The 27,062-nt window shown below is 41.6% G+C and overlaps 1 protein-coding gene across 1 annotated transcript in view; it reads right to left on the reverse strand.

Moving 5' to 3' along the window:
* The window catches only part of LOC114552646 (rho guanine nucleotide exchange factor 26), a 41,298-nt gene extending 19,113 nt beyond the window's left edge, over positions 1–22,185 (reverse strand). The window contains exons 1-12 of the mRNA XM_028573616.1: positions 21,918–22,185; positions 19,849–21,419; positions 18,304–18,355; positions 17,357–17,499; positions 15,078–15,134; positions 14,436–14,596; positions 10,917–11,069; positions 10,559–10,688; positions 9,918–9,992; positions 9,592–9,681; positions 7,605–7,759; positions 1,597–1,806 (exon numbers count right to left, since the gene is read on the reverse strand). Coding sequence (XP_028429417.1) covers positions 1,597–1,806; positions 7,605–7,759; positions 9,592–9,681; positions 9,918–9,992; positions 10,559–10,688; positions 10,917–11,069; positions 14,436–14,596; positions 15,078–15,134; positions 17,357–17,499; positions 18,304–18,355; positions 19,849–21,321 — 2,699 coding nt within the window. The 5' untranslated portion in view covers positions 21,322–21,419; positions 21,918–22,185. The remainder of the gene's footprint in view (positions 1–1,596; positions 1,807–7,604; positions 7,760–9,591; positions 9,682–9,917; positions 9,993–10,558; positions 10,689–10,916; positions 11,070–14,435; positions 14,597–15,077; positions 15,135–17,356; positions 17,500–18,303; positions 18,356–19,848; positions 21,420–21,917) is intronic.
* Between the last annotated feature and the right edge of the window lie 4,877 nt (positions 22,186–27,062).

Below are 27,062 nucleotides of genomic sequence, written 5' to 3' on the forward strand. Positions count from 1 at the left end.
ATGCCAAAAAAAGCTCGAAAAATGCTTTCAAAAAGAGACATTTATAAGGCAGTGTTTTGTAGAGTGAAACTGAAAACCACACCTTCTGTAATGAGAATATAGAGGGAGGTTCTCTAACTACACAGGAATGAGAAGGAACAGGCCCAGTGCATATAAAAACACTGCATAACAAAGCCTTGAACTACAGAAAATAATTACAGTGAAAACGTAGTGTGTGCTTGCGCATTTGTGTATGTGTGTGCACATGGACTGCAATTCCCCTCGCTAACTAGAATAAAATAAACGCAGTAGTAAGCCCAATGTATGACAGATCCCCTTTGTTTGTGCGGGTTATATAATCGACTCTAATCAACCTCACTTTCGCTTTTTTTGCTGTATAAAGAGGGGTTTTGTATGAACTTCACCAACATATGTACAGGCATGAATATCAAGGAAGCTCAAACCAGCTGACTGTATTTCTAGGTCGGATGTATGAGTAATCACTTACGCTGCACATGCAAAACACGCCAGCTACAACCAGCAGACTTTAAAAAAAGAGATTTGCTTATCCCAGAATAGATGGTTGGGTTACAAGAGGCTCAGTCAACAAAACAATTATCTAGTACAGCCGGTCTGTGTCAGGAAGACTGCAGACAATACGACTGTATAACTGACTAATAAACTTCCCCTTCCTAGATCACATAAACAACAAGCAGTAAGGCTCAGGCTGTGGCTTTAGAATAGATGTAACAAAATATCCCTGTGACCTGTAATGCTCCAACAAGAGACTACGAAATAGGAGCTTAGGAGAGAGGGGTAATGGGATTTTCTTACTTCAAGTTAAAAAGCATATTAGAGCATACAAAGGGAAGATAAGGGAGTACCAAAATATATCAAACCTTATGAGTACCTTGACCTATTCATATGTACAGTACAGGCCAAAAGGTTGGACACACCTTCTCATTCAATGTGTTTTTTTATTTATTTTCATGACTATTTACATTGTAGATTCTCACTGAAGGCATCAAAACTATGAATGAACACATATGGAATTATGTACTTAACAAAAAAAGTGTGAAATAACTGAAAACATGTCTTACATTTTAGATTCTTCAAAGTGGCCACCGTTTGCTTTTTTATTAATAAGGGAAAAAATTCCACTAATTAACCCTGACAAAGCACACCTGTGAAGTGAAAACCATTTCAGGTGACTACCTCATGAAGCTCATTGAGAGAACACCAAGGGTTTGCAGAGTTATCGAAAAAAGCAAAGGGTGACTACTTTGAAGAATCAAAAATATAAGACATGTTTTCAGTTATTTCACACTTTTTTGTTAAGTATATAATTCCATATGTGTTCATTCATAGTTTTGATGCCTTCAGTGAGAATCTACAATGTAAATAGTCATGAAGATAAAGAAAACGCATTGAATGAGAAGGTGTGTCCAAACTTTTGGCCTGTACTGTATGTAAAAGATCCACGGGTAATATTGTGTCAGAGGAAAAAATTATTCATCACATGCTTAACAGCAGATGTTGTAAATCTGTAAGCGGAAAGCAATTGAACCCAAAACTGCAAAATGAAGTGGGACAAAGGTTGCAAAATAAAGCACTCACAGCAACTCCGTCCCCAGGATCATGGGCACCTTTTCACCGGAGTGGTTGCTACGGAAACGCAGACGGAAAAGATGGTTGGCGCCGCCTTGCCGTGAGCTCAGCATGCTGGCCGTGCTTCTGACCGGTGACAGGTTGAGATCCTCGGGCTGGCAGGAACTCACCCAGATCTGGTCCCTCAGAGCGTAGTCGATCACAGTGTAACTGTCCTCGCTGAAAGAGACAGAAAGCTTTTTTAATAACATTTCACTTACTGCACTTTATTCAAGGATATTAACCTAATTCAGTCAAGTAGGATTTATTTGAGTGTGACTGATGTTTTGGTGATGGAGGTCTTGATGTATGAGATAACAACCAAGCTAGTTAACAAGAGGATTCAGATAGAGATAAAACAACAGTTCTATATATGGAAATGCAAGACCAACACATACAAACAGAGCTGTGCGGTCACATCAGTGTAGTTACTGTATGCATTAAGAAAGACTTAATGTTATCTTACATACACAAATACATACCCATGCACATGTTGTTGTGTCAGTGGAAAACTGATTTGAACCAAATTTGACAGTCAAATGAACTAGGCTGGAAAACATTTTCCTGGAACTGTATCCCACCAGCAAATGAAGTTAGACACAGATGCAAACATTAAGACATTTAGATCAGTAGATCTTTCATCTTGTAATGTTAAGATAAAACTGTAACTAGACTCACAGTGAGTTAGATATAAAGATCATGAAGGCAGGTTGCCGATACTCTTTTGGCATAAATGTGGATTCAGCTGCTTTCCCCCCTTTTCCAACTTTTCTAACAACAACAGAAGTTTGTTCCTCATTTTGAATTTTTGGAATAACTTATTTGTGCTTTTTGGGTTCCCAAATGGCTCCTGTTGTAGACTGTTGAAAGCCTCAAATGTTACAATCTGCATTCCTGTTTCTGCCCCCACATGGACATGATTCACCAGTCACCAGCTGTAGTTGTAATTATTGTCTGCCGGTATAGCATTTTTATCTTATCGCCTAATTAATTTACAGCAAAATAATTCAATAATTACAAATAAACTTGTCAAATAAACTAAAAGTGAATACTATTGTTACAATAATAATAACAGAGTGCAAAATACGTTTTAAATACACAATAAGCTAATTATTGTGTACTCCCTACACCATCCACCCACGTCCCCTCACATTCAATTTAGGCTCATTGTTTTCAGTAGAGATTCGGTTTCATGGTACCTCAGCTATTCAACCCCTGAGAGGATAAAGGCTGTGCAGTTAAGCAAATTCACCTGGATTAATAAATTTAACATTATGTCACATTATGTCGCAGATTCTGTGCAAGTCAAAAGTCTCGACATTCAGCTCGGTCTATGTATCCTCACTCTAAGTCAGCTGCTCCCTGGTTTCTTTGGTACATGCCTACATTTCCCATGAGAACCTTAACCTGAGCGCGACCCTGTGTCTAGCAGTACACACCGTTAGTTAGAAACATCTGGAGCTGATTGTGAAACATTATACCTCTAATGCGGCACTGAACCTGTAGAAAAAGTCTGTGTTTTGATAGTGCTCTGAAGAACAGGAGCTTGGGTCCAGCCCACATAGGTTTTATCAACCTGAGACAGCAGCAAAGCTGAGAGGCTCCTGGACAGGAGCTAGCTTCTTGTAAACCAGCATGTCCATTAGTGTGCACACAGACTCAAGTCTCTCTCTCTCTCTCTCTCTCTCTCTCTCTCTCTCTCTCATCAACAAGGTTCAACTGTTACCCATCAGCCCCTTGTCCACCAATCTATCAAGTTAAACCCTGTCAACCACAACCAGTTAGACATCTTGGAAGAGGAGAATGAGAGTACTTGGAAAGACGGATCAGAAAAAAAAAAGAATTCGCACTAAAGCTGCATCCAACTGTGACCACAAGCTGCTCTCTGCATCAACACACACGGACCTGGAGTTTCACGGAAGAGTTTGACATTTTGGACAATACGCTTATTTTTCATCTTGCCAAGAGTTGGACGAGAAGGTTCATACCATTCTGATATTTGTCTATTAAATATGACTTTTTCAAGCTCCCTAGATCATACTTCTATTTCCAATAATCTTTACTAATCTATAGCTTTATCACGGTTTATTTCTGTAAAAACCTTTCATGGGAGTAGCAAACTTTAAATTCATCTATATGTGGGTGCCTGTTTAGCTCAGTGGGCGCCCATATATAGAGGTTTACTCCTTGACGCAGCGGCCGCGGGTTCGACTCCAACCTGCTGCCCTTTGCTGCATGTCAGTCCCCTTCTCTCTCCGCTTTCAAGTCTAAGCTGTCCTATAGAGATAAAGGCCTAAAATGCCCAAATAATCTTAAACAAAATGAGCACTATGAGCCTTAAAATGTGCATATTAAAACTGGCCAAACAAAAGAACATGCTCTTAATTCATACCGTAAAAATTCAAGGTTGGTTTGTATCGATTTTTGGTCCAACTGTAAGGTATTTTACCCCTTAAAAGCCGCTTAAGCCATGCATATAATCAATTGAAAAAACCTTTAAATATTACAATCAATGAATTCATCTCCATGTTTACGGTCATTCATTTTCACCTGAAAACATTTCAGAGCGTCACTTAACCAAAATCATAAAATAGTTCCTAAAATAAGACGTAGAATACTGTTGGGTATACAGTGTTAGATTATTGCTAAATAGAGGAATGAAGGTGGAAATTGTATAAATCTCCTATGTCGAAATGTGGGGGAGAGGTGTTCCAAACTGAAATAAAAGGAGAAAGAATCTACTGTTTGGCCTCCTCACACTACGCTACTTACAAAGACACAAACACCCAACCTTTCTGGAATGAAAATCACTCTGCTGTTAGAGATAGTGCAGGCATCTATTACAGGTCATCACAGTGTTGCCAGCTACCATCTCACAACCAGTTCTTCAACTCAAACTCATCCTCGCAGAGATGTTGAGATAGGACTCCAAGTCAAGCATGCATACACACACACACACACACACACACACACACACACACACACACACACACACACACACACACACACACACACACACACACACACACACACACACACACACTCTAAGAGCATAATGTTCTGGTGTAAGTGCAGTGGGAGTGTTGAGACTATGGCATAGTCAAACAAACAAAGGGAGGAGAAGAAAAAAACTAGAACAGAAAGTGTTGGAATTGTAGGCTTGCACACGACAGAAAAAAAAGCCACAAGGTCACGACTAACAAAAAGAAAAAGGGAAAGAAAAAAAAGACGAGAGAGATGAAAACTCAACCTCAACAATAGTGAATGTTTAGCTGATGCCCAGCATCACACAGGAAAAAGGGGGGAAGTGAAGATGAGAGAAGAGCAAGCTGGTGTGGACTCAGTGTTATGTAAGTGTTCCTGTGAGCCAGAGAGCAGCAGATGAAAACTTTCCCCGCTGCGTGACAATAGCCCAGTTTGACACGGGCTTGGTTTCCAATAGTCGATTCCATTTTGGATTCAGTTCCAAGTTAATAAAGTAGGCAGATTTGAGAGTCTAACAAATCCCTTACAGAGACATTGTCTCATTGGTGTAGGTCGTCTCCTTTTATGATTAGCAAAGGGTAGAAAACAACACCAAATAAGTAAACTAACAAACCCCTAGTTTCAGAAATATGAATGTCAAACTTTGAATTCATGATTATTTTGATTATTGATTAATTGATTATTGATTGATACACATCTGAAAAAAAAGTTTTTAAAATTCCATCACGGTTTCCCAGAGTCAATGTCTAAAGTCCTCAAATGTCTTGTTTTATCAACACTCCAAAACCCAAATCTATTGGATTTACAGTGATATAAAAAAACAGAGAATAGCAGCAAATCCCCACATTGGAGAAACTGGAACAAGAGAATGTTTGGCATTTGTGCTTAAAAAATAAATTCAACTACAGATTAGCAAAAATAGTTGCCAATTAATTTTGTAAATCGACTTGATTGTTGCAGCTCAGAAATCGTAAAAGCTGAACCAATACAGATTTCATAAGAGATTTGAAATGTTTTGATAAGCGGAAACGACACAAGATTAATTTTCAGTAAGTTAAATGCTACTGAACCCCAACCAAAGACACCACACTAACCTTTAGGATTCCCTTTCAACTAATACAGGCTAACACACTTCCTGTAAAACTGAAAACATTCTCAGGTCATAGATATGTTTTCTCTCTACTGTGCAAGTGCTGTGGCTTTGCCCTTACAGCACCTTCCTTCTGGTATTTTCTGAAATGTAAGCTTATGAAAAATTAGACAAGAAGAAGCCTAGAGGATTTAATCAAACTACTGCAATTGGCAACAAAGTGCACGCACACGCACACGCACACACACACACACACACACACACACACACACACACACACACACACGTTTCACTATCTTTGCGGGGACCATAATGCATTCCCTAGTCCCTTACCCTAACCATCACAACTAAATGCTTAACCTAAACCCTCACCCTAACCATAACATAATTTTAACCCTAATCCTAAAACCAAGTCTTAACCCTCAAACAGCCCTTTGAATTTGTGGGGTCCAGCATTTTGGCCCCACAAAGCTCGCCAGACCCCACATGTACTGTATTCCTGGTTTTTGGACCCCACGAATATAGTTAAACAAGAACACACGAACACACACACACGAACACACACACACGAACACACACACACGAACACACACACACACACACACACACACACACACACACACACACACACACACACACACACACACACACACACACACACACACACACACACACACACACACACACACACACACACACACACACACACACACACACACACACACACACACACACACACACACACACACACACACAAGGAAAAGAGCCATTACACCATTTCGTCTAGTCGGTTTGTGACCTGGCTGTGCCTGGCTAGCCCTGTGTACCCCTGGTGTGTGTTTATTTTGATTACTGCAGATGGAGTGCAGGAGAGTAGCGTGCCACAGCAGGGCTCCAGAACTCACCCGCAGTACAAACCAATATTATAACAGCGTCTCCCATTCAAACGCACACACAGGCGCAAATACACACCGTGATTCCGGAGCACTCCCTTCCCCAAATCCCTCTTCCAAACACAGGCCTGACACCACACACTGCTGGAGTCTAGCGGCCTGGATCCGATTCCCAGAAAAATATCACATGGAATGTTTCTTTTCCTTCCTTCCTTCCTTTTTTTTTTTCTTTTTAAATGATTCTTAGGAATTCTTAGTTTTTGTGAGTAGCGGGACAATCAGTTCCAGACTCCGAGGGAGATGGACGGGAAGGGATTTTTTTTTTTTTGGCAAAAATAGACACACTTGTGAATGCACTGCACTGCGAACCCACACTACACACACGCAAATGAAAACCACATCATTTCAAGGAAGTCCTCTTTCTGGCTTTTTTCATGGTGTAACCTAAAACTAGAGGAAACAGAGGAGAGGAAAGCAGACGCGCTCTGCTTACGTGTTGAAACCTCGACAACATTCCGAAAAACAGGCTCAGATTCGCGATGCCAAGTCGCAGCAGGTTCAGGTAACTGCACCTGTTCAGCTTAATAAAGCAGGGGGGGCAGTGAGCAAGAACAGTCTGATCGCACAGTGCATCTGAAGGTGTCAATCCCATTGGACTTTTTAAAAATCGTACTCGCCCCTGCTGATAATGACTTCACACTGTGACTATGAAGCAGTTGTTTTTGTTTCCTTTCCTTTATTTCAATAGGTTTGCTTTCATTTTAGTATGGAGCTCAATCATTGTTTTTCATCTCAACAGGCAAATTTCTCAGAAACAAGTTCAAACACGAGGACGGAGAGGACAACATGACACGCCCTGCACTCGGGTACAAGCCACAAGCGGTTCATACACTCTCCCCCCCCAGTGGAGGCCAACGGCTTATGGTTACACTGACACCCTCAACGTGTCAGAACAGGTGTCAGAACAGGTGACAAACGAGCAAAGCCTGCACAGCGAGGGCCACGCTCACCTCTTTTTCCTGGTGACGATGAAGACGTCATTGAAAAGGAAGAAATAGACCTGTTGCCGCGACGTCCGCCTGAGGAAGATGCCGTTGTCCTCCACAAACGCAGTCAGCTCTCCTCTCTTTACCATCCACCTGGAGGAGGAGACCAGGGGGAAAGGCTGGAGGGAAAGGAGAAAGAGAATGTGATGAACATAAGATGGCAATGAATCTAAGGCCACGTCCACACTAGAGTGCGGATCGGGACGCATTTTTCTGTCCGAGCCCAGCCCGCGTCTAACAGAGCAGCAACCGAACCCGGCCCGAGCCCGACATTAAGATATGTATGTCCGAGCCTGACCTGAGCCCGACACAGTTAAAATCTCCTTTTTTTCTCATACTAATGACACATGTACGTTTGTTTGTGTGGAAAGCCCACTTTTATTAAGCAACAAATGGGGCAACAAGCGCATCTTAACTAGAGATGGTCCAATACCATTTTTTGCTTGAACTTGCGTATCGGCCGATACAGAGTACCGATGCGATACCAGTGGGTCATATATTTTATTATGTTTTAACAACTGTATACTACTATCCCTGTATGGATGTGATATGATATAACAGCTGTATACTACTATCCCCGTATGGATGTGATATTATTTCTATCTTTGTTGTCTGTCTGGCTCAGGTTAAACTCTTTGTAAAACATGAACAAACACAAACAATGAATGTCGTACAACTTTCTTTTATTCTCCAGTTTGACAGTCGGTTATAACGGAAAAAGAACATAAATAAACTACTTTAACGTAGATTTTCTTTAGGGCTTTATTACGTGGTATCGGATCGGTGCATAAACTCCAGTACTTCCCGATACCGATACCAGCGTTTTCGGAGCCGATACCGATACTGGTATCGGAACATCTCTAATCTTAACACAGGTGCGACCTACATAATAAGCTTTTTTAAATTTAAAATGTTCAATGCCTTACCGCCCTGATGTGACCGAGCCCGACCTGAACCTGAACATCATTTCTAAATATCTGTCCGAACCTGGCCCGCCCTGTCTGATACCGCTGGGTCCCGACGGGTTCCGACGGGTTCCGACGGGTTCCGACGGGCTCGCTTATCCATCCTCTAGTCCACACGTACCAAAACGATCTTTTTTTTCCCCCCCGTCTTCCCTGGCATCGTTTCAAGAATATTTGCGTCCAAACGGATCCATGTGTAAATGACTCAACACGCTACTTCATATTCCAGGCCTATAGGTGGCGCTGTTTCTGCTACAGAAATTCACCAAAAGCGGAGAAGAAGAGGTGGAGCATGGCATAAAGCTTGCACGCTGTATACCAACAGACAGTAGAAGAAGAAACCGAGCACAACAAGAAGACGACAAAGATGGTTAGTGCGAGGAAACCAGAATCGTTTGTGCGGACCGACAGTGAAGTCGAACTGCTGCTGCGACTCACACTCGTCGCGGGATAAGAGGTCAAAGGCTAGAGTTTGAGGGGAGTGGCGATGACATCATTGATACGCAAGTGGGGACCAGGTTTCAAAAAAGTGCGTCTTCAGGCAGTGCGTTAACAGGATTCGGCCAAAACGATGCAAAACATGTGCGTTTACACCAAAAAGCGTTTCCGTGTGGATGGCCCCTGAAGTACTTTTTAAATGCATGCAATGCTGGTGCTGTCATGAAATTCCTAAATCAAAATGTGTGTGTGCACGTGTGAAAAGCCGTCTATGCAGACTTAGCATGTGTTCGCCAGACATCTGTGAATCCCAAATGTGCCAACAGCTATTTCCCACACTACTTTGACACACTTGAGCCTGCCAAGCCTTGTGCGTAGTATGTGTATAGATAATAGATAGCCCAGTGAGTGATGTGGGTGTGTCTGCATGTGTGTGCACGTCTGTGCATGACTGCATGGTCCCATGTTTTACACACTTAATAAACATTTGCCAAGAGAAAGAAAGCGAAACATGAGATTTCCCAAAATGTGTTATGCAACGCTCATACCTTGATCTTAAACTCCAGCTGAGAGTTGATAGTGTACATCATCTCTGTCCTCTCCATTGTGCGAGCTCCTTCATTACACTTTCTCACCACCTACACACACACACACAGTTGCTGTTTTAGCAGAACATTCTTCAATAAAATACATTACATTTACAATATTAACTAGGACATGATTGTCTCTCAGCCTAAACCTAGTCTCCTGTGTCTAAGGCAAGTCTCCCAAAGGCATTGCAACATGTAGGAAAATAATATGTATTAGATGTGCAGTTGGAAATGTAGAAACATGAAACCTAGAATGAGGTGTATAACATTTGTGATCCACACACCTTGCTGACTGCTTGTAAAGCCTTCTTGCAGTCTTCATATTGTGCAGAGTCTTTAGGTGTCTTCTGACAAATTGTCTGCAACACAGATAGTCAGGGCTGAAATCAGTTGCACTAATTTATAACATATGAACACACGCATGCACTAAAACCCACAATTCTTTGCACCCATGCACACCCTACTCTATCAAAAGCCTGATAAAATAGTGATGCATGAAGAAAGCTGTGGGAAGCAATGCATTGAAACCAAACTTTCTCAGGATCCAAAAGCCTCTAAGTGCACAAGCATAAACCCCTGAGTCCCCAGGGAGACACTGATGGAGGACGGGAGAGAGGGGGAAGAAATCAGACCAAGGGAGAGGAAGAGAGGGAGGCACAATAGGGAGAGAATAATGTGGTGCCAAAGGAACCATGAAACTGAAGAAGAAGAAAAAACATTAAAAAGGGAAGAAACAGGAAAGGGTGAATCCGTTCATCAGATTATCAAGGAATGATGTAATCTCACACAAGCATCTTTGAGGTTAGAACACATCCCATGTTGAATTTAGTCAGGCCAGTACGAATAAACAAACTATTGCGTAAGAGTCAAAGTCATGCAATTGCAATCCAACACTCGTGCGACTTTATGTCATCAGTGCACTCACATCCATGAGCAGGGGCAGACGAGTGATCCTCTGCATGGGCAGGATGAGGAAGGAGATCATGGGGAGGTTCCTGCAGTCTGGGTGGCTCTCTATCTTGGTCAGGACCTCCTTAAAAACTGGATTCTTGGACCTGCAAGAGGGGTTGGAGGGAGATTGGGTGTTCAGAAAGAGGAGTAACTGATACACAGAGAGAAAGAGTGGGAAAAATGAGCGGGGAGAAAGAGCAAACTCCCTGGTTCAAAGTGTCACAACAGTAATGTTGGCTCAAAGCCATGAGAGATATGATAAGAACATGTGTTTGTGTGGGTGTGTGTGTGTGTGTGGGTGTGTGTGTGTGTGTGTCTGCTCGGTCACTCACACCAGCCTTTGAAGGGTTCTCTGCTGGTAGACCTCGTTGGAGCAGTATGTGACGAAGGGGTCAAAGTTGGACTGAGCGTGCTTGTCAACGATGTCGCTGATGTCATCGATCACGATGTTCTGTTGGTGCCTTTCCTCCAATTCCTTAAAGAACCTGAGTACAGGATGTTAGGATGAGTAAGGGTTAGTATGTTAGGGATTCATACCGAACATGGCGACAGCTTGAGTCAGAAGCATCACACCACAAGTCATCGAACACTGGGGAAAAATATAGGACACACTGACAGATACAAAGTCAGGAAGCCAATACCTTTTTTTTTTTTTTTTTTTTAAACCTGCTGGAAGATCACAAAAAAGGAACTCCCCGCCTCTTAAAATAGACATAGCCTGCCATTAACCATAACACAGAGGCTTTTCCTCTTCCTGAGCTCCACCAGATGGCCGGTTTAATGGCATGCCACATGGCCAACTTCAAGGGAATAAGTGTTTTTGCATGCGCGATCCAAGGTGACAAACAGGAAGCTGTCGCACAGACACAGGACGCTGACCTCAACCCATTGGAGAGAGTTTGAGCGCATCTGCAAAAGCACCTCTGTGCCCGATCCATCCCTATCCCTACCTACTTCTCACACACACACACACACACACACACACACACACACACACACACACACACACACACACACACACACACACACACACACACACACACACACACACACACACACACACAGTGCTATAGTATGACTATCTATGGGAAACCATGCTTCTTGTGACCATGTAGCCTCGTGTCCATGCCATGAACCCATGAGCGCACAGGATAACAGAAAACACAAACTTGTTGACCTGCCCTCTGGCCCATGATTTAAAAGTGTATTTAGGGCTTTAACAGGTCAATGGTGCCTCAAGTTCAGGACACACTCCCTCCTCACTGAACCCCATAAACAGCACGTCGTCATGAGGGAAAACGTTAAGGGAGGGGAAAAAAAAAAAGAGAAATGCTGCTGACCAAGAATTACAAATGAAAATGAAGGAGTTCTACCAGCACGTACTTAGGAGCACATTTATTAGCCTCTCTGTCAGTTTTCCTTGGTGTTCCAGTACACTAGGGATGTGCGCTTAATCAAAATTGTATTCGCGATTACGATTTCAGCTCTTTATGATCACAAAAACAGAAGAGAGAAAAAACAACTATTTAGCACATTACATTTTCTTATTATTTTCTTATTGTGTTCTGAATGGAAGAAAATAAATGTAAATGGGAAAGGTATTAAGGGTAATTCACAGTTCTAGGTGGATTTTTACCTGTTGATTTGTTGAACTTTTTCACAGTTTTTTAAGTTCAATAATTGCAAGATCTTTCCAAAGTCAATTAGTAATCGTGTTAAATAATCGTGATTTCAATATTGGCCAAAATAATCGTCATTATGATTTATTTATTTTCATAATCGAGCAGCCCTGGTGCATTTACAGTAATGAATAAGGTGACACACCTGCATTTAAAATACTCAAGAGCCGTTCCACTCACTATCACACACAGACTAAACAGGAGCCTGCAGGTGGAGTCATGTTTCTTATTTTCTTGGAGAAGCGAAAGTCAAAGCATGACTATGTGTTCCAAGTAAAACATCTTGTTTAACCAGTGCTACAGGCCAATTTATATCTTAAGAGCTGCTGGCTGCACGATATGAGGAAAATGTCAAATTGCGATTATTTTGACTGATGTTGCGATTGCGATAGGATTCACGATATTGGAGGGAATGATAAATTTTTTGGATCATCATTCTCATTTTCATTGAAACACAAATAAAAAATGTACTATAGTCATGTAGTGTGATTTTTGCATGACTATGTACCAAACAACGATGTTTTCCTTTAGTCTGTAGGACAGAATTTGTAGGCCCAGGACGTCTCTGCAGCACCACAATACTTCATTCAGAACGGTTAGACACATATTTTGTCTTTAACAAATATTGCGCCTCTCCTCCTGCGATTTGAATATTGAACTAGTCCATATTGCGATTTCGATAAAATTGTGATTAATTGTGCAGCCCTACTGCTGTCCCTGCGTCTCCATCCAAGTATTTAAGTGGAGAGGTTATTGCATCGCATTGACGTGTGTGGCCCGTGTATAGGAATGAGAAAGGGGAGATGGGCTGCAGCACATCTGAACACAGGGAGGAATTGTTGAGGAATTTACAGATACCACCATTCATGCACGATTGAGGGGTGTAAATGCACTAATACTGTCTCTCTGAGGATGGAGCTGCAATCCTGACATGGAATCCTTGAGCAAATGCCATGACCAGTTGCACAAGGGAGGTAGGGTAAACTTACAACCTAGGAAACAGAAAGACGAGGGCTGGCTTAAACCCATGTCATTTATTAACCTATATTATGAACACTGCCTTTTAAGAATAACTGAAAACTTGTTAACAGAGTAGGTTCAGTAAAGTTGTGGCTAAGGGAGGGAAAGTGTGAAAAGATTGTAAACATTGGACTAATTGGGGAGTCTTAAGTCCCTATAGCAGGCTTGTAGGCTGACATCACTGCAGCGCTAACTTCACAAAAAGACACAAGACTGCTGCAATGGTGAACAGTGACTTTAGACCAGCACATAAGGCTGTTATAATGTATACTGACCTGATAATAACACATTACACAATTATATCATACAGTAGTTGCACTTGAGGCCATTATCATACTGAATAGTAATCTCATAATGAAAAATTGAAATTATACCATAGTTAAAATCACCAAAACCTAACAAAGAACATATGGGCTCTGAAATGATTTTGTCAATAATTTGTAGAAATAACGGAGCCCTGTACAACACAGTAATTGCTGAGGCAGTACAGTCTATCAGTCTCAACTTTCCTGGCCTCTCATGCAAGAGTGTTTCCGTGCGTTTATGGGATAATTAGACGTTCATGGTTACCTGGCCATGAATGTCATTAAACAGTCCACTCGCATGCACTATAAACCATGATGGACGGGTAGACTAAATATCAGCCACTGCATTTTTTCTACACTCACCTATAAGAAAAAAAAATCTACATTGTTCTTTTGTTCTTTCACTCAATTTGCCCTTCATCACGTGACCACATATACACACAGAAAACAGCTCAGTGCTGCCGACCCACAATCCCTTACACAGAACTGAAAACAACTAATTGAAGCTAGAGGCTGGAAGAATGGGAACACCATACAGTAAACAGTGTTTACAGACACACCCCACATGGAATGAGTGTGGTCTACCAACTTTTAAGTGCTGTTAAATAAGAAAATCATCTAGCTCATTAGCCAAAACCAGAAACCACAAACACTGATGGACTGTTGCATGTAAGAATAGCTTAAAAATACCAACCAGCATGTAAGAACCAACATTTATCATAAGTCCTCCACACCAAAAAAAGATCTATAAATATACACTGAGAGTACCAAACATGGAGACCCATAGCAATATACAGCTGATAATAACTCTGTCTACAAAAGCTACACATTACAACCGTGCACTTACTTTTTGCTAGCCTCACAGACGTCGGTGATGTTAGAGAAGAGGTGGTGGTGTTCGGTCTTGGTCATGGACTCGCTGAGCTCTGCAGAGTTCTTGAACATGCGGATCAGGATCTCCAGACTGTGGAGGTAAGAGTGCTCCGACGAGATCAGCTCAAAAATGGACTATTGAGGGGCAGGAGTGAGCAACAGGAAGAGAAACAGAAACAGTTTAGTCACTAAATATCCATTATTGACTTTGCATGCCTCAATTACTCAGATGGGCTCTGTCATGAATGTGCTTGACATACCTGTGCTCTACAAGCATGTTTGGAATGCTATTGAACCGTGCCAATCTAAGCACCAATCTGTCAATCAATTTAATGTTTCTACTCATTTGTCTGTGAGTGTATGTATTGGAACATCAGTCCTTCTCCTCCCCTTTACAAAGTGTTTTGCTTTAAATATATAATAGTCTATGATGCAGGTTTCCTGCTGAGCTCCTTTAATGGCTTTTTTATTGGTCTGGAGTTCACAGAGACCAAATGGACAGACTTACTCCCCCCAGTGCTTGGTAACTCCTAACTTAGCATGCATGTAGCCCAAAATTGGATTTTTCCCACTCCAAATCAAACATAAAATATAAAGTATAAAATATGATTCCTACCTCTTGTCTTTTGCGTTCCTCCTGACTCATCCGGTCAGAAAGACCCCTTTTCTTGACCTAAAGAGAAAACAAAATCAGAAAAAAAACAAACACACAAGTCACACTTGTTTGACTATGCTGTTTTTTTTTTTTTTTTAAGCCAAGGGCCCTTTGTATTTGTAGCACGGGTGTATAAACGTGTGTGTGTATGTTTGCGTGCCACTCTTGTCCTCGTTATACAAAGAAAGAAGCACTTTGCATACCACACTGAATAGAGAGCCAATGAAGTTGTTGTACCAAATGTGAAAAGAAAGATCTTTACTGAATATAAAAGTATCAGGCTTAGGACATTTGTTGGAACCAAAAAAAAAAAGAACTCTAAAAAGGTAAACTGCCTTTTGGCCGAAAGCATACTATACAGATAAAAGGAAAGTGTATGCGCATGTTGGTATGTGGCTGGTCCACAGATATTTGAATAACATTGAAACAAAGCAATCTTTTGGAATGAACCGGGTGTGGAGTGCTACAGCATTAATCAGCATTTTGCTTTGTCAACCTGAAGGTATAAGTGAATAAAAAGCATGCTTCCCTCTCATGTCTCACCAGATATAACCAATATGATCTGGGGCACATTTACCAAATCACACATGCAAGCAGGAATCCATATTTCCCTACTTCCAATAGCTTCTGATCCTGTTTTGGTGTAAAGTCACAAGGAAGCGAAACTGCTGTTGGAGGAGCCTTCCTTCTTTCTAGTATCTGCCCTGCAGCCCTAAGCAAACAATGAGAACCAACCAACCTGCAGACCAAACATCGCTTGTGGTTCTTTCTTTGTATTTCTCTCACACATACATCTGTTTGATTATTTATTTTGCTTATACTTTCCCTTCTACCAAACCCTTAACACCATATCAGCAAAACCAGCTATCAATATAAGACTGCAAGGTTTTTAGTGTGTGTGTGCGCAACCACGCACGTTATCATGCCAACTGAACTTCACCTTGTTTTGCAGTTTCACTGGGTGTGACTGAAACACAATCAATTCTCTCTTATTACTCAAAAGTTAATTATATGTTTAAATCAGAGCAAATCAAACAAATCTTCAGGCAACGTAAGCACCATAGGAGGGAGGAGGTACTGTAGCTTGTGGGAAGCTGCACCTTCGGAAACTACCGGTGGTAATTCCTAGAAAATGTGAATATTCTGGGATGCGACATTTCATCAAACCTTAAATGGCGAGAGATGCCGGGGGGGGCAGTAAGAGAAGGGAGGAGCTGAGTGAGAGGAGACTTTTCGGAAAAGCAAGAATATCTGGCTAGGTTTCAATGGAACAGGACAATAAACTTGCCATGCCAGCATTTCCTACTAAATCCGAGGGAGAACCCTGCAGCAGTAGTCTATATCAATGACGTTTCATTTACAGGAATTATCCGGTGCCACTGGAAGATCCGGCGGATGTCCCTCATCTTCGGCCGGATGTCCATCACCTTCCACTTTCTTTGTGTTGGCATTTTAAACATTCTCAGTAACAGATCCACAGCTGTAAAGCAGCTGCGTTGGAAGAGGACAGTCCTGGTCCGCATGGCAATGTCTGACTCGGCTCTATTCGCCTCCTGTGTCTTGCTGGTATACCCAAGAATAAAACCAACTCAAGACATTTTCTGAATGTTCTCTACTTTGAATCCTATTTCCCAGTTATTTGAGTGTGAGTGCATATCATTTTCTGCTCAGCAATTTCAGAACTAATCCTAATTGCCTCCATCTATGCCCTCGCCTGTTTTTCCTCCCGCACTTTTCCTCCTCAGCAAGTAAACAAACCGATGGGAATGTCTAAATAGAAAACTAAATTAGCCATTCCTTTCCTCTGTTTTCCCTCTATCCATCCATTAAAACCCCTAACTATATTATGTAATACAGAGCCATCGCACTTCTCTGTAGAGGCAACATTTTAAGCATATTTGCAGTCTGATGAGTATGGCAACACACTGGCATTAGGCACAGGAGTGCTTGCAAGAATTCCTGTGGGTCTGGCTGACTGTCTGCATCCCTCCCTTCCCACCCGAGTCCTAGAAGAAATGCTCCTGAACTCCCTGATAAACAGAGTGAGGGTGGCAGAAAAAGTGGGAGGATGGGGATGGACTGTGGCCAAACTGGATATGACAGCATTCTTCAGAGCACTAGCATTCCAAGACTCCACAGCCACAGCAGTGAGTACATACTGTACGTTTGTCTGTGTACTGGATGTAGAGAACGAGTGAGAAAATTATAAGAAAAAGAACAGAAGCTGTGTTATGTCTGACCACACTGAGCTGGCTCCAGGAGATGCGTATAGGTCTGTACTGCAACACGATGCCGTTATCTTGTTTGTCTTCTCTGGAATCGGCATCCTCATCCGAGTCATTATGTAAGGCCTTCTCCTGATAGTTCTGGTACAGCTCCTCCTCTGAAACACACATTTTATTTTGATAGAAAGATTAATCATGTTGGAAGTTTAACCCATTTACGCCTAAAACGCCTGCTATAAAAGGCCTTTTCTGCCTAAGTACTTTCCCAAAACCTAAGAGTTTCCAGAAATATTTGTCAAAATTTGTCAAAGCCTACTAAAATCTTAATTTCTCAGGCTCTATAGCAGATAAAAACATGTAATAAAAAGCATTTGAGAGCTTACTTCTTTGGCTTTCAACGTGACTGACTTGCTTGGCCATAATCTTCAAATGCATTTAAAAAAAAATCTATAAACAACAAAAAATATCAAGAATATTTTGAAAATCAGTACAGATCCATTTTTATTTCATTATTTCATACTATTGAGGTACCAAAGTGATAAGTGAACATCACTGATACAAAGTTATAGAAAAAAACCCAAAACAAAACCGAGGGTTACTTCTTTTAATTTTGTTTCTTGTATTATTTGGATCAAACTTTGGATAAAAGCGTCTAAGAAATCATAACAAAATCCCTATGCATCTCTGTCACTCACCCCAAGAATATTTCAGCCAATCACAGTACATATAATTTGCCATGTGCCTTGAAAAAGACGACACCGCTCAAAATGACGCAGATGCGTGATCAGGTCTTAAAGGTAAATACACACAGATGTGTGATCCGGTTTGAATGGGTTAAAAAAAAAAAAAAAAGGAAGAGGTTTGATTGAGAGAGAGACATAAAGGCAAAAAAGAGCAGACACTAACGGAGTAAAATGAAGGGGAAAAGGGGGTGGAAACAAAACAGATGGGGGGTTTCTCACCCTCACTGTCAAACGTCCGTTGACTGGTCAAAGCTTTCTTCTTATCTGGACACTGAAATAGAAACGGAACACTGTTGTAATGTCTTGGACAAACCCTGAGGGGCCAAGCAGGCACACACACAAACTTTAAATGAGACAGGCCTCTGAAGCTCTGTCACCTGTCCATGACCTGCCTGTGCAGGTCGCGACCTCAATCATTGACCCCCGTCTAATTACGGAGCCCTTGTGTATTTAAGTGTGCATTTGTGGGCATGGTGTCAGATTACGTCATGTCTCCCAACAACCACATTTATTGTTTCCTTGTAAGGCCTTGTCTGACTTTTTGCTGCTGCTGCCGAGTTTGTTCCACAATACTCAGCCTGTGTTGTCATTTTACAATTTGGACTTCACCCCAATACTAAAAAGTCCACGTTGAAGCTATATTTGTGCGCAGTCAAATATAAACCCATCAGATGGATTATGATTAACCCTTGTGTTGTCTTTCTGTCGACAATGCAACTTTTTCTTTTTCTGGGTCATAAAATTAAAATTTGAACTTTTTCCGACACTTTTGTCACTTTTTCCAAAGTTTTTGTAGCTGTTTTACGCTTTTTCTTTTTTTAAAGATGGTTTTCAAGCATTTATCTCAATATTTTCAATGTTCCTTTACCATGTTTTTTTTTTTTTTCCAAATGCAATCAAATTGAAAGGAACACCCAAATCCAATGAAAATAGTGAAATGATTATTTATTTTACTTGTCAAGTGGGTATAAAACCACCCACATTATTATTTTGACAATTTGGTTGAAAGAAAACCCATATTTCTGATATAGAAACTTTCAAAAACGGGTCAAATTTGACGCGGGGACAACAGGAGGGTTAACCGAATCAAGAAATCTTAATCTGTTACAGTAAATGCCAAAGTGTACAGCGTATTTACACGGCTGTATGTGTGCATTGATAGTTCAGCAACAGGCATTCCCGAGGGATTTGCTTTGCAAATGAATGCTAAAAATGTTGGTATTCATTTCTCTAAAACTTGTTGTGTAAAGCCAATCAGGTAGGTTAGTAACATATTCAGCAGCATGTTACAACATAGCAAACTTCAAACCTTAAACCACATTGTTTAAAAATCTTTTAAACTGCCTAACGAAAAAGCCATGAAACTAATAGCTTTTTATAGGGATGCATCAATCCCACTCAACTAAAATTAAGTAAATGTATATCTATGTACTTATTTTTTACATTTTGTTTTACCAAGTTAAGAAAAGCAATGTTTAGGTCAAACCTGATGATGCCTCACACACAGAAGATCCCAGTGACTTTCAAACAGTGAAGCATAAAGCTTTTTATTTAAAACACTGGTATTGGATAGGTACTCGCTATCAGCCGATACCCAAAGCCCAGATATTGGCATCGGGACTGAAAAGTCAAATCTATGCTTCCCTAGCTTTATATGGCTACCTCCAAAATTGCTCCTACTACCATTTATTTTAAATGTATTGTGGGAGATTTCAACCCTTTTTTCTTCAAGAGCACCATCACTTATTTCTTGAATGTACCCACCTTGTTTTTCCCAATGTTGGTAGGCTTTTTTGTCCCGGGGCTGGCAGGCTTTGAAATCCTGGGGCTAGCCAGTTTGGGTGTCCCAGGGCTGGCAATTTTGGGTGTGCCAGGGCTCGCAGACTTGGCAGTTCCAGGGCTAGTGAGACTTACAGTGCCAGGACTTGCTGGACTGATTGGTGAATCTGGCTTATCCTCATCTGGCCATTTGATGACAGGCTGTGACCACCAATGGGCCTTGGGATCTACTGATGGGACATCCAAATCTACTCCGCTCACAACTGCCTTCCTATAGGACGTACTCCTCAGGCCTCTTCTTAGTGTCCCCGGGCTCTCACTGTCCCCATCTGTCCCTTCGATGTGGCCCCCTCCGGTAGAAAAGTAGGTTCCCGTTTCTACCATGCTGAGAGCTTTCAACGCTCGCTTGGAATGATCCAACCCCAGCAGCCCGGTCAAACCTTGGACCTGCGGCTCAGAGACAGGCGCCTTGCACTGCCGGACATCAGATGCTAAACCCTTGGGAATGAGCTGCTGGGTGCCCATCTTCAGGGCAGCAGGGCTGTGGGTGCTGAGGACGATTGAGGGAGAGGGCGAGATAGATGGGGAAAGTGAGGGAGAGGGTGATGCAGAGGAGGTGGAGGAAGAGAAAGAGGCATGCCTGGTGTCCTGTGAGGAGGCAGGCGGGAATAAGGACGGTCTGAGGACCGCTTGTCCTCCGTTGTCCGCTGGCGACGGGGAGCGTGGGGTCGAGGGGTCTGAGGAGGTAAGGGAGGAGAGGGAGGGGATGCTGGAGGTGGAGCTGTGGGAGGGGGTGGGGGTACGCAGGGCTGGGGGAGAGGGACTGGATGCGGACGAAAGAGAGGACAGCTCATGGTGGTTGTATGTGTTGTTGTTAGGAGAGCGTGAAGACAGGACAGGAGAGGAGTTCAGAGGCACAGCGTCAGATGACGGGGGACTCATCCCAAACGCTTTCTGGTCTTTCTGTGAGCTCACGCCGAACAGGCTCGGCACGTGATTCTGGGGCTCCTGGAGATGCTTTTTCTGCCATACTGTCCCTCCATTAGTGGTTTTCCTCCTGTCACCGTCTCCATTTCGCACTCTGTTGTCCAGTGAGGCGGATCGGTTATCCTCAGACCTAAATTTGGACAGCGAGAAGAGTCCGTTGGAGAAGTGCCCGATGCTGATGCTTCGGACAACTCGAGACTTCTTGGAGGGTTTGTGCAGAATGTGCTTCAACACCACAGCGTTCTTGCCCCAAGTCGGGGGTGTGACCACGAGCCTCTCGGCGGGTTGGCTCAAAGTGAAGGAGCACTTGTTGTCCTCCACGGGGAAGTCCGTCGTCATGACCCCATTCGCGTGGTAACTGAAGGGTCGCGCTTTGGGGTTGCTCGAGTCCTGTTTCTTCTTGTCCGTGCAGCGTTTCCACAGTGGCGTGATGTTTTCATTGGACAGATCCACATCATTGCCGAAATCCATGGTGCTAGATTGTCTGTGTCCTCTTCACTATCTGTGTCCACACCTACAGGTCACAGATAGTGCAAACACTGCACCACTGTAGAACACAGGTCTCTCCCCTGAGGGTAAATATAAAAAGGAGCTCAGTGCAGTGTCCCAATTCCCAAAGCTTACTCATTAACATGGATGCAGTGCAGATAGGTTACTGGCAGCTAAACTTTGAGAAACACAGCCTTTCTCACATAAGAGAAAAAGTGCAAAATAGAAGCCAAGCCAGCGAAGACAGCTGAGCGGATAATCCTTTTGTATATGTTCACTGTGGTGAAATGCCCTTATTACAAGCTCAAAGCTGACAGTATATTGTTAGCTGTGAGCAATCACTGTAATATGCCAAAAGGGAAACAATGGTGCTCGGCAATACTGAGTTTGGAGACCAACCAAACTATTGTTTATCTCCTTTTTATCACTTAAAATCAAAATGTAGGCCATTTCTTCTTGTGTATAGTAGTCTACAAACATTACATCACTACACAAACAGGCATGCTACTATTATTTACTGCACAGCAGAGAGATTTTGATTGAGCTGGAAGAAAAAGTTTCCCAGTAGTTTAACTTACCTCTAATCAGCCGATCAGCTGCAGAATGCGCTCATTGTACCTGCGCTGTGGCAAAACCGACCTTCTTTGGCCGAATAACAACGGTTAATTGGCTTAATCCAGCATGGTATCGACACCGAACGAAGTTTGTAGAAAACCAAAGTTGGAGCCGCAGAACGTGTGCTCGACTGGAAACTGGTGTGTGCGGCAGAGAGCGCGTCTGAAGCGCTGCTCTCTGAGCTGCAGTTTCTATGAGCAGCAGCAGGAGGAGGAGGAGGAGGAGGAGGAGGAGGAGGAGGGAGGAGGAGGACGAGGGAGGGGAGCCGAACACAAGTGAGAGGGAACTCCCAAATTCACAGGAACTCACCTGGTTTACAGTAATTGGTTGTGAGGCATTTTTATTTAACACATTTTCTTTTTAATAAAGCTGAACAATGAGATAACACGCAAGAAAAAGCGTGTTGGTGTCTAATTCATATTTTCAAATTGTCTAATTAATATGATCAAATAATGTGATAGAGATCCCCCAGGAAGCCAATAAAAAGTTGCACAGTCTTGTTGTCTTACCGCCGACCATGCAACGTGTTGTTCCCACGTTTATGGAGCTTTTTTTCTTTTCTTTTACTACCACTAATTACGGTGGCCGACAGGGCAAACGCCCTGCAACGTCAAAAAAATTAATTATTAATAATTAATTAATTAATAAGGGCATGAGACAGGAGTACTCTTTTTTTAATATGCAGCCTATACCCAAAAGGCAGAAAAGGGGTCGAAAATCCAGCTGATTAGCTGCTCCCTCTAGAGGTCTGGAGAACTTCTGTTGTGGAATCTGGATGCAGTGGTTTTTTATTGCATTTGTTTTCGGGGTTTGCTTTTCTTTTTGCATCGTTTTTAAATTGCAGCGCGTTTGTATATTTGGTTGTGTTGTGTGTATATGCAGCGCGTTTGCTGAATGCTGCACATGTGTTGTCAAATTAATGAAGTTGTTTTTAAATTTGCTTGTGTTTTGTCTATTTGCATGTGTTTTCTGAAGTTGCAGGGCGTTTGCCCCTGTCGGCCACCGTAACTAATACACAGGCAAGGCAGCTTTATTTGTAGAGCACATTTTAGCAACAAGGCAATTCAAAGTGCTTTACATAAAACATTAAAGAGCAGTTAGAAAAGAATTAAAAACAATTTAAAAGCATTAAAAGACAAGAATAAAATGTACAGTGCGGTACAATTTTTTTTTGGTCTTCAGACCCTTACTGTTATTGTACAATATACAACACTAACACCAACTTATTGCCACTAGTTTTACACTTATTTTTGGAATTTATGATCAATAAATCTCATTTAAATATGCCTAAATTTTGAGTAAAAAAAAACATTAAATTATGAATTATTTTGACTAGAGCAACATATGTTGATGGATAATCACAGACTGTCAAAGTTTAGTCACTGTTTTGAAACTTTTTCTATTTTTTTTCTCACATGCTTTAAAATTGAATTAAACACCCACAATGTAACTGATAATTAATTTTACTTGAGAAGAACGTTGTATGGAAACATCCAGGTTATTTTTGGGCAAGTTGGTTGAAAGAAACGCATATTTCTGACATAAAAAAAACATTGAAAATGGGTCAAATTTGACCCAAAGACAACAGAAAGGTTAAGAAAAGTCTATTTTAAAACATTCTTCAAAGTTTTAAACACACAAATGAATTGACCCGTTGCTGTTTTGCGCCATCGTGTGTTTTGGGGCGCAATTGCATCATGCCTACACTGATAACTAGGGATTTACACACAACGAAATCACATGCATTTACTGGTTTCACAAAAACGTCCCAAAGTAGCCAACGTCTGAGTGAACTGATATTGAGCAGGAGTGATGGCAGAGGCAGGAAATCATAACACTCCCCATTTTGTTTGGTCCTATAACAAACCACAGCAGCTGTATTCCAAAAATATGTCAATGCAGATTAATGGTTTAGTCCTGTCTTTATATTAACCTCACCCTGCCTGACACGTTAAGCTTCTCTCAAATACAATATCCCTTTGTCTGTTTGTTTGTTTTGCACTGACATTGGCAGATTCTTCTAATACATGTTCTATAAAGATTTATAGCTTTTCATTCCGGCTCCAATAAAACTATATATGTGTTGTGCAACTCGAAGCTGTGTTTAATTCATGCATGCATCACTGAAAAATTGAGATGGCGAAATACTGTGTGACAAAAGTATTTTCTCAATAAATCCACGCGTATAATAACCCTCTTTCATTCAAATCGAAAACACAAGACACTCACGGAAACTGCGGAGTAGATGCCAACTTTAACAATGTGTTAATAAACTGATGGTCACTGTCAATAACTGATCAGGCGGACATAGTGGATGTTGTATGCCACCGTGTGGCTCTTGTGCGCCAGTATTTCCCCCATTTGACCGCTAGGGGGAGCAATTGTCATGTTTACTACTACTCATGAAAGCACAGAGGAAAACAAGGTTGGTTATATTTTTAATGTAAGTGCAAATTATTCATACACGTCACAAGGTTTGCTCTCTATGATTGCATAGCAATGACCGACCAAGAAATATAGGTTACACTTTACTTGAAGGTATCTACATAAGAGTGACACTGTCATGAACGTGTCATAAACATTTATAAACAAGTCATAAACGTTTATGACATAACGCTCCTTTTAGTAAGTGTCATTCGGTTTTTGTCATGACAAGTTATGGTTAGGGTTAGGGTTAGAGTTAGAGTTAGGCTAGTGTTCATGTGTCATGACAGAGTCATGTGTTCATGACAGTGTCATGTCACTCTTATGTAGATACCTTTAAGTATTACAGTATACAAGTGTTACTGAAATATATTTTCTATTTCCATAATGATCTGTGAATCACTGTTAACAGTAGGCTTATCGCGGTTGTTTTAGGCAAACATCAAGCAGACGATGTGAAGAGATAAGATTTGTAACTGGCAACATTACCACATCAGCATCTATCAGGGCCATTCTAATCCACATCATTATCATAATTATAATCATTAATTGACACAACAATATTGTCATGCTAGCATTCGTCATACAGACCGCATGTGGTGTGACAAACCTCATTATGTGCTATAGAGGAAGTGCAGCAGCCTATCCTGTTGTATTGTTTAAAAGACCTATATGTTTCCTCATGTTGTTTGGTTAAAAAAAAACATGCTTCCTCTGCCATCGGACGAGACACTCGCTCACCTCCGACTGGAAGGTCCAAATGCAAGCCTCCCCCCCAGGGAACATCCGCCCAGATGAAGAGTTTTTAAGTGAGACAGTGAATCTCCATGCTGCTGTTCAGTATCTGACCCTGACTCTTTGTCAGAGGGAAAAGAAAAAAAAACTTGATCTTCAAGGATAAGTGGAGTGGAACAATGAAATAAGTAAGACAGGGACAATGGTAGAAAATCTAAGGAGCATTGGTATCTTCTCCAATGGACCTTTAAAACAAGGAAAACTTTTAAGTCCATGCAGAGCAGAGCAGAGCGGGCATGCAAAGCTTCAAGGACTGGGCTTAGACCTCCAGCTTCTCCAGATAACTTCTTTATTATTCCACACATCAAAGACTGATAAGGCATTAACTTTGTCCGTCTGTGTGAGCTTTTGAGTCTTTCTTCCAGAACATTTTGAAGCAGCAATGTTAAGTAGAATAGAAATAAAAGACAAACAGGAAAAACTACACTAATGTGATTAATAATAAAATAGAAAAAAAAACATTCATAGGGAAATGTCTGATTGCTGTGAAAATGGAGGGGAGGACTGTGTGTTGGAGGGATGAGCTGCTCTGGAAGTGGAAGTTAAACCTCAGTGGTCAGGGCGGATGAAGCAGTTTTCTCTTGCAGTTATGATTCTGGGGGAAAAGACAAAGAGTAGAAAGAAGAAAACGCTACCATTGTGAACCCTTTGTTTCCCTCCCACTAACTCAAAAAAATGCATTATAGCCATACGCATGTATCTAGTCTACATACCTAAGTGATCTTCAGATGAGTCATCCCAGCTATCTACTGCAGTTATAAACTAGCTACCCTGCTGACCCTCTATGAATAGATCTTAAATGAAAATGCAGTTCAGTGTCCCCTGCAGGTTTGCTCTCTTTAGGCAGCTTTGCTCCACTGATAAGTGATAACACTCACTAAGTTCATTAAGAGAATACTAAGAAAATGTATGAATTGTTAGCAATGCATTTCTTAAACACTGCAAACACTCCAATCTTAAAGCAACATATATTACCCAGATTCTTGTTAAAATAAAATAAAAAGTAAATGTTCAAAAAATAAAGTTTAAAGAAAAACTTTCATACAAAATGCTCAAATGTGGCTTATAGCCTAAATGTAGTTTATATTTCAGGGACAAAAACAATACCTTGACATACCAAGTGCCAACGATTACTGCCTTAGCCTCCATTCTTTTGTATTTAAGCTGCTTAACCTGCAGGATTTAACCTAAAGTGTTCTCTGATCTTGTCTGCATGTGCATTAGATGGTGTCAGACCCCACTGGAATGACATCTCAGCAGCATTTTGCAAGTGTTACGTTTTAAAATCTTATTTTAGATACATGGTCTTTTGAGGGTTTGAAATGCTTAAAGGTCCCATGGCATGAACATTTCACTTTGAGTTTTTTTTTAATATGCGTTCCCCCAGCCTGCCTATGGTCCCCCAGTGGCTAGAAATGGTGATAGGTGTAAACCGAGCCCTGGGTATCCTGCTCTGCCTTTGTGAAAATGAAAGCTCAGATGGGCCGATCTGGAACCTTCCCTTTATGACATAAGGGGAAAAGTTACCTCCCCTTTCTCTGCTTTGCCCACCAAGAGAATTTGGACCACCCATGAGAAAGAGAGAGACATCATGGCTTGCAAACGAGCGAAGCATGGCAGTTGGTCAAGGCCATTGACATATATATAATGGACCAATAGACTCCGTTGCTCTGGACGGAGACCAGCGAAGGCTATTAGAAGCACTTTTCCGGTGATCACTTGCTTTACTGCGCAGCCTCCAACCTACAGAAACAACGTAAATGTGACGTGAGCAACGTGTCTGAAAGTTGTAAGTCTTCTGGTAGCTGTGCCAAGAGAAATCTCAATCATTCCCAATCTTACAGAGACGGAGAGTGTAGGTGTATGTAAGGAGATAACATAAGCACAGG

This window comes from Perca flavescens, chromosome 3, assembly GCF_004354835.1.
Source record: "Perca flavescens isolate YP-PL-M2 chromosome 3, PFLA_1.0, whole genome shotgun sequence".
Taxonomy (NCBI): Eukaryota; Metazoa; Chordata; class Actinopteri; order Perciformes; family Percidae; genus Perca; species Perca flavescens.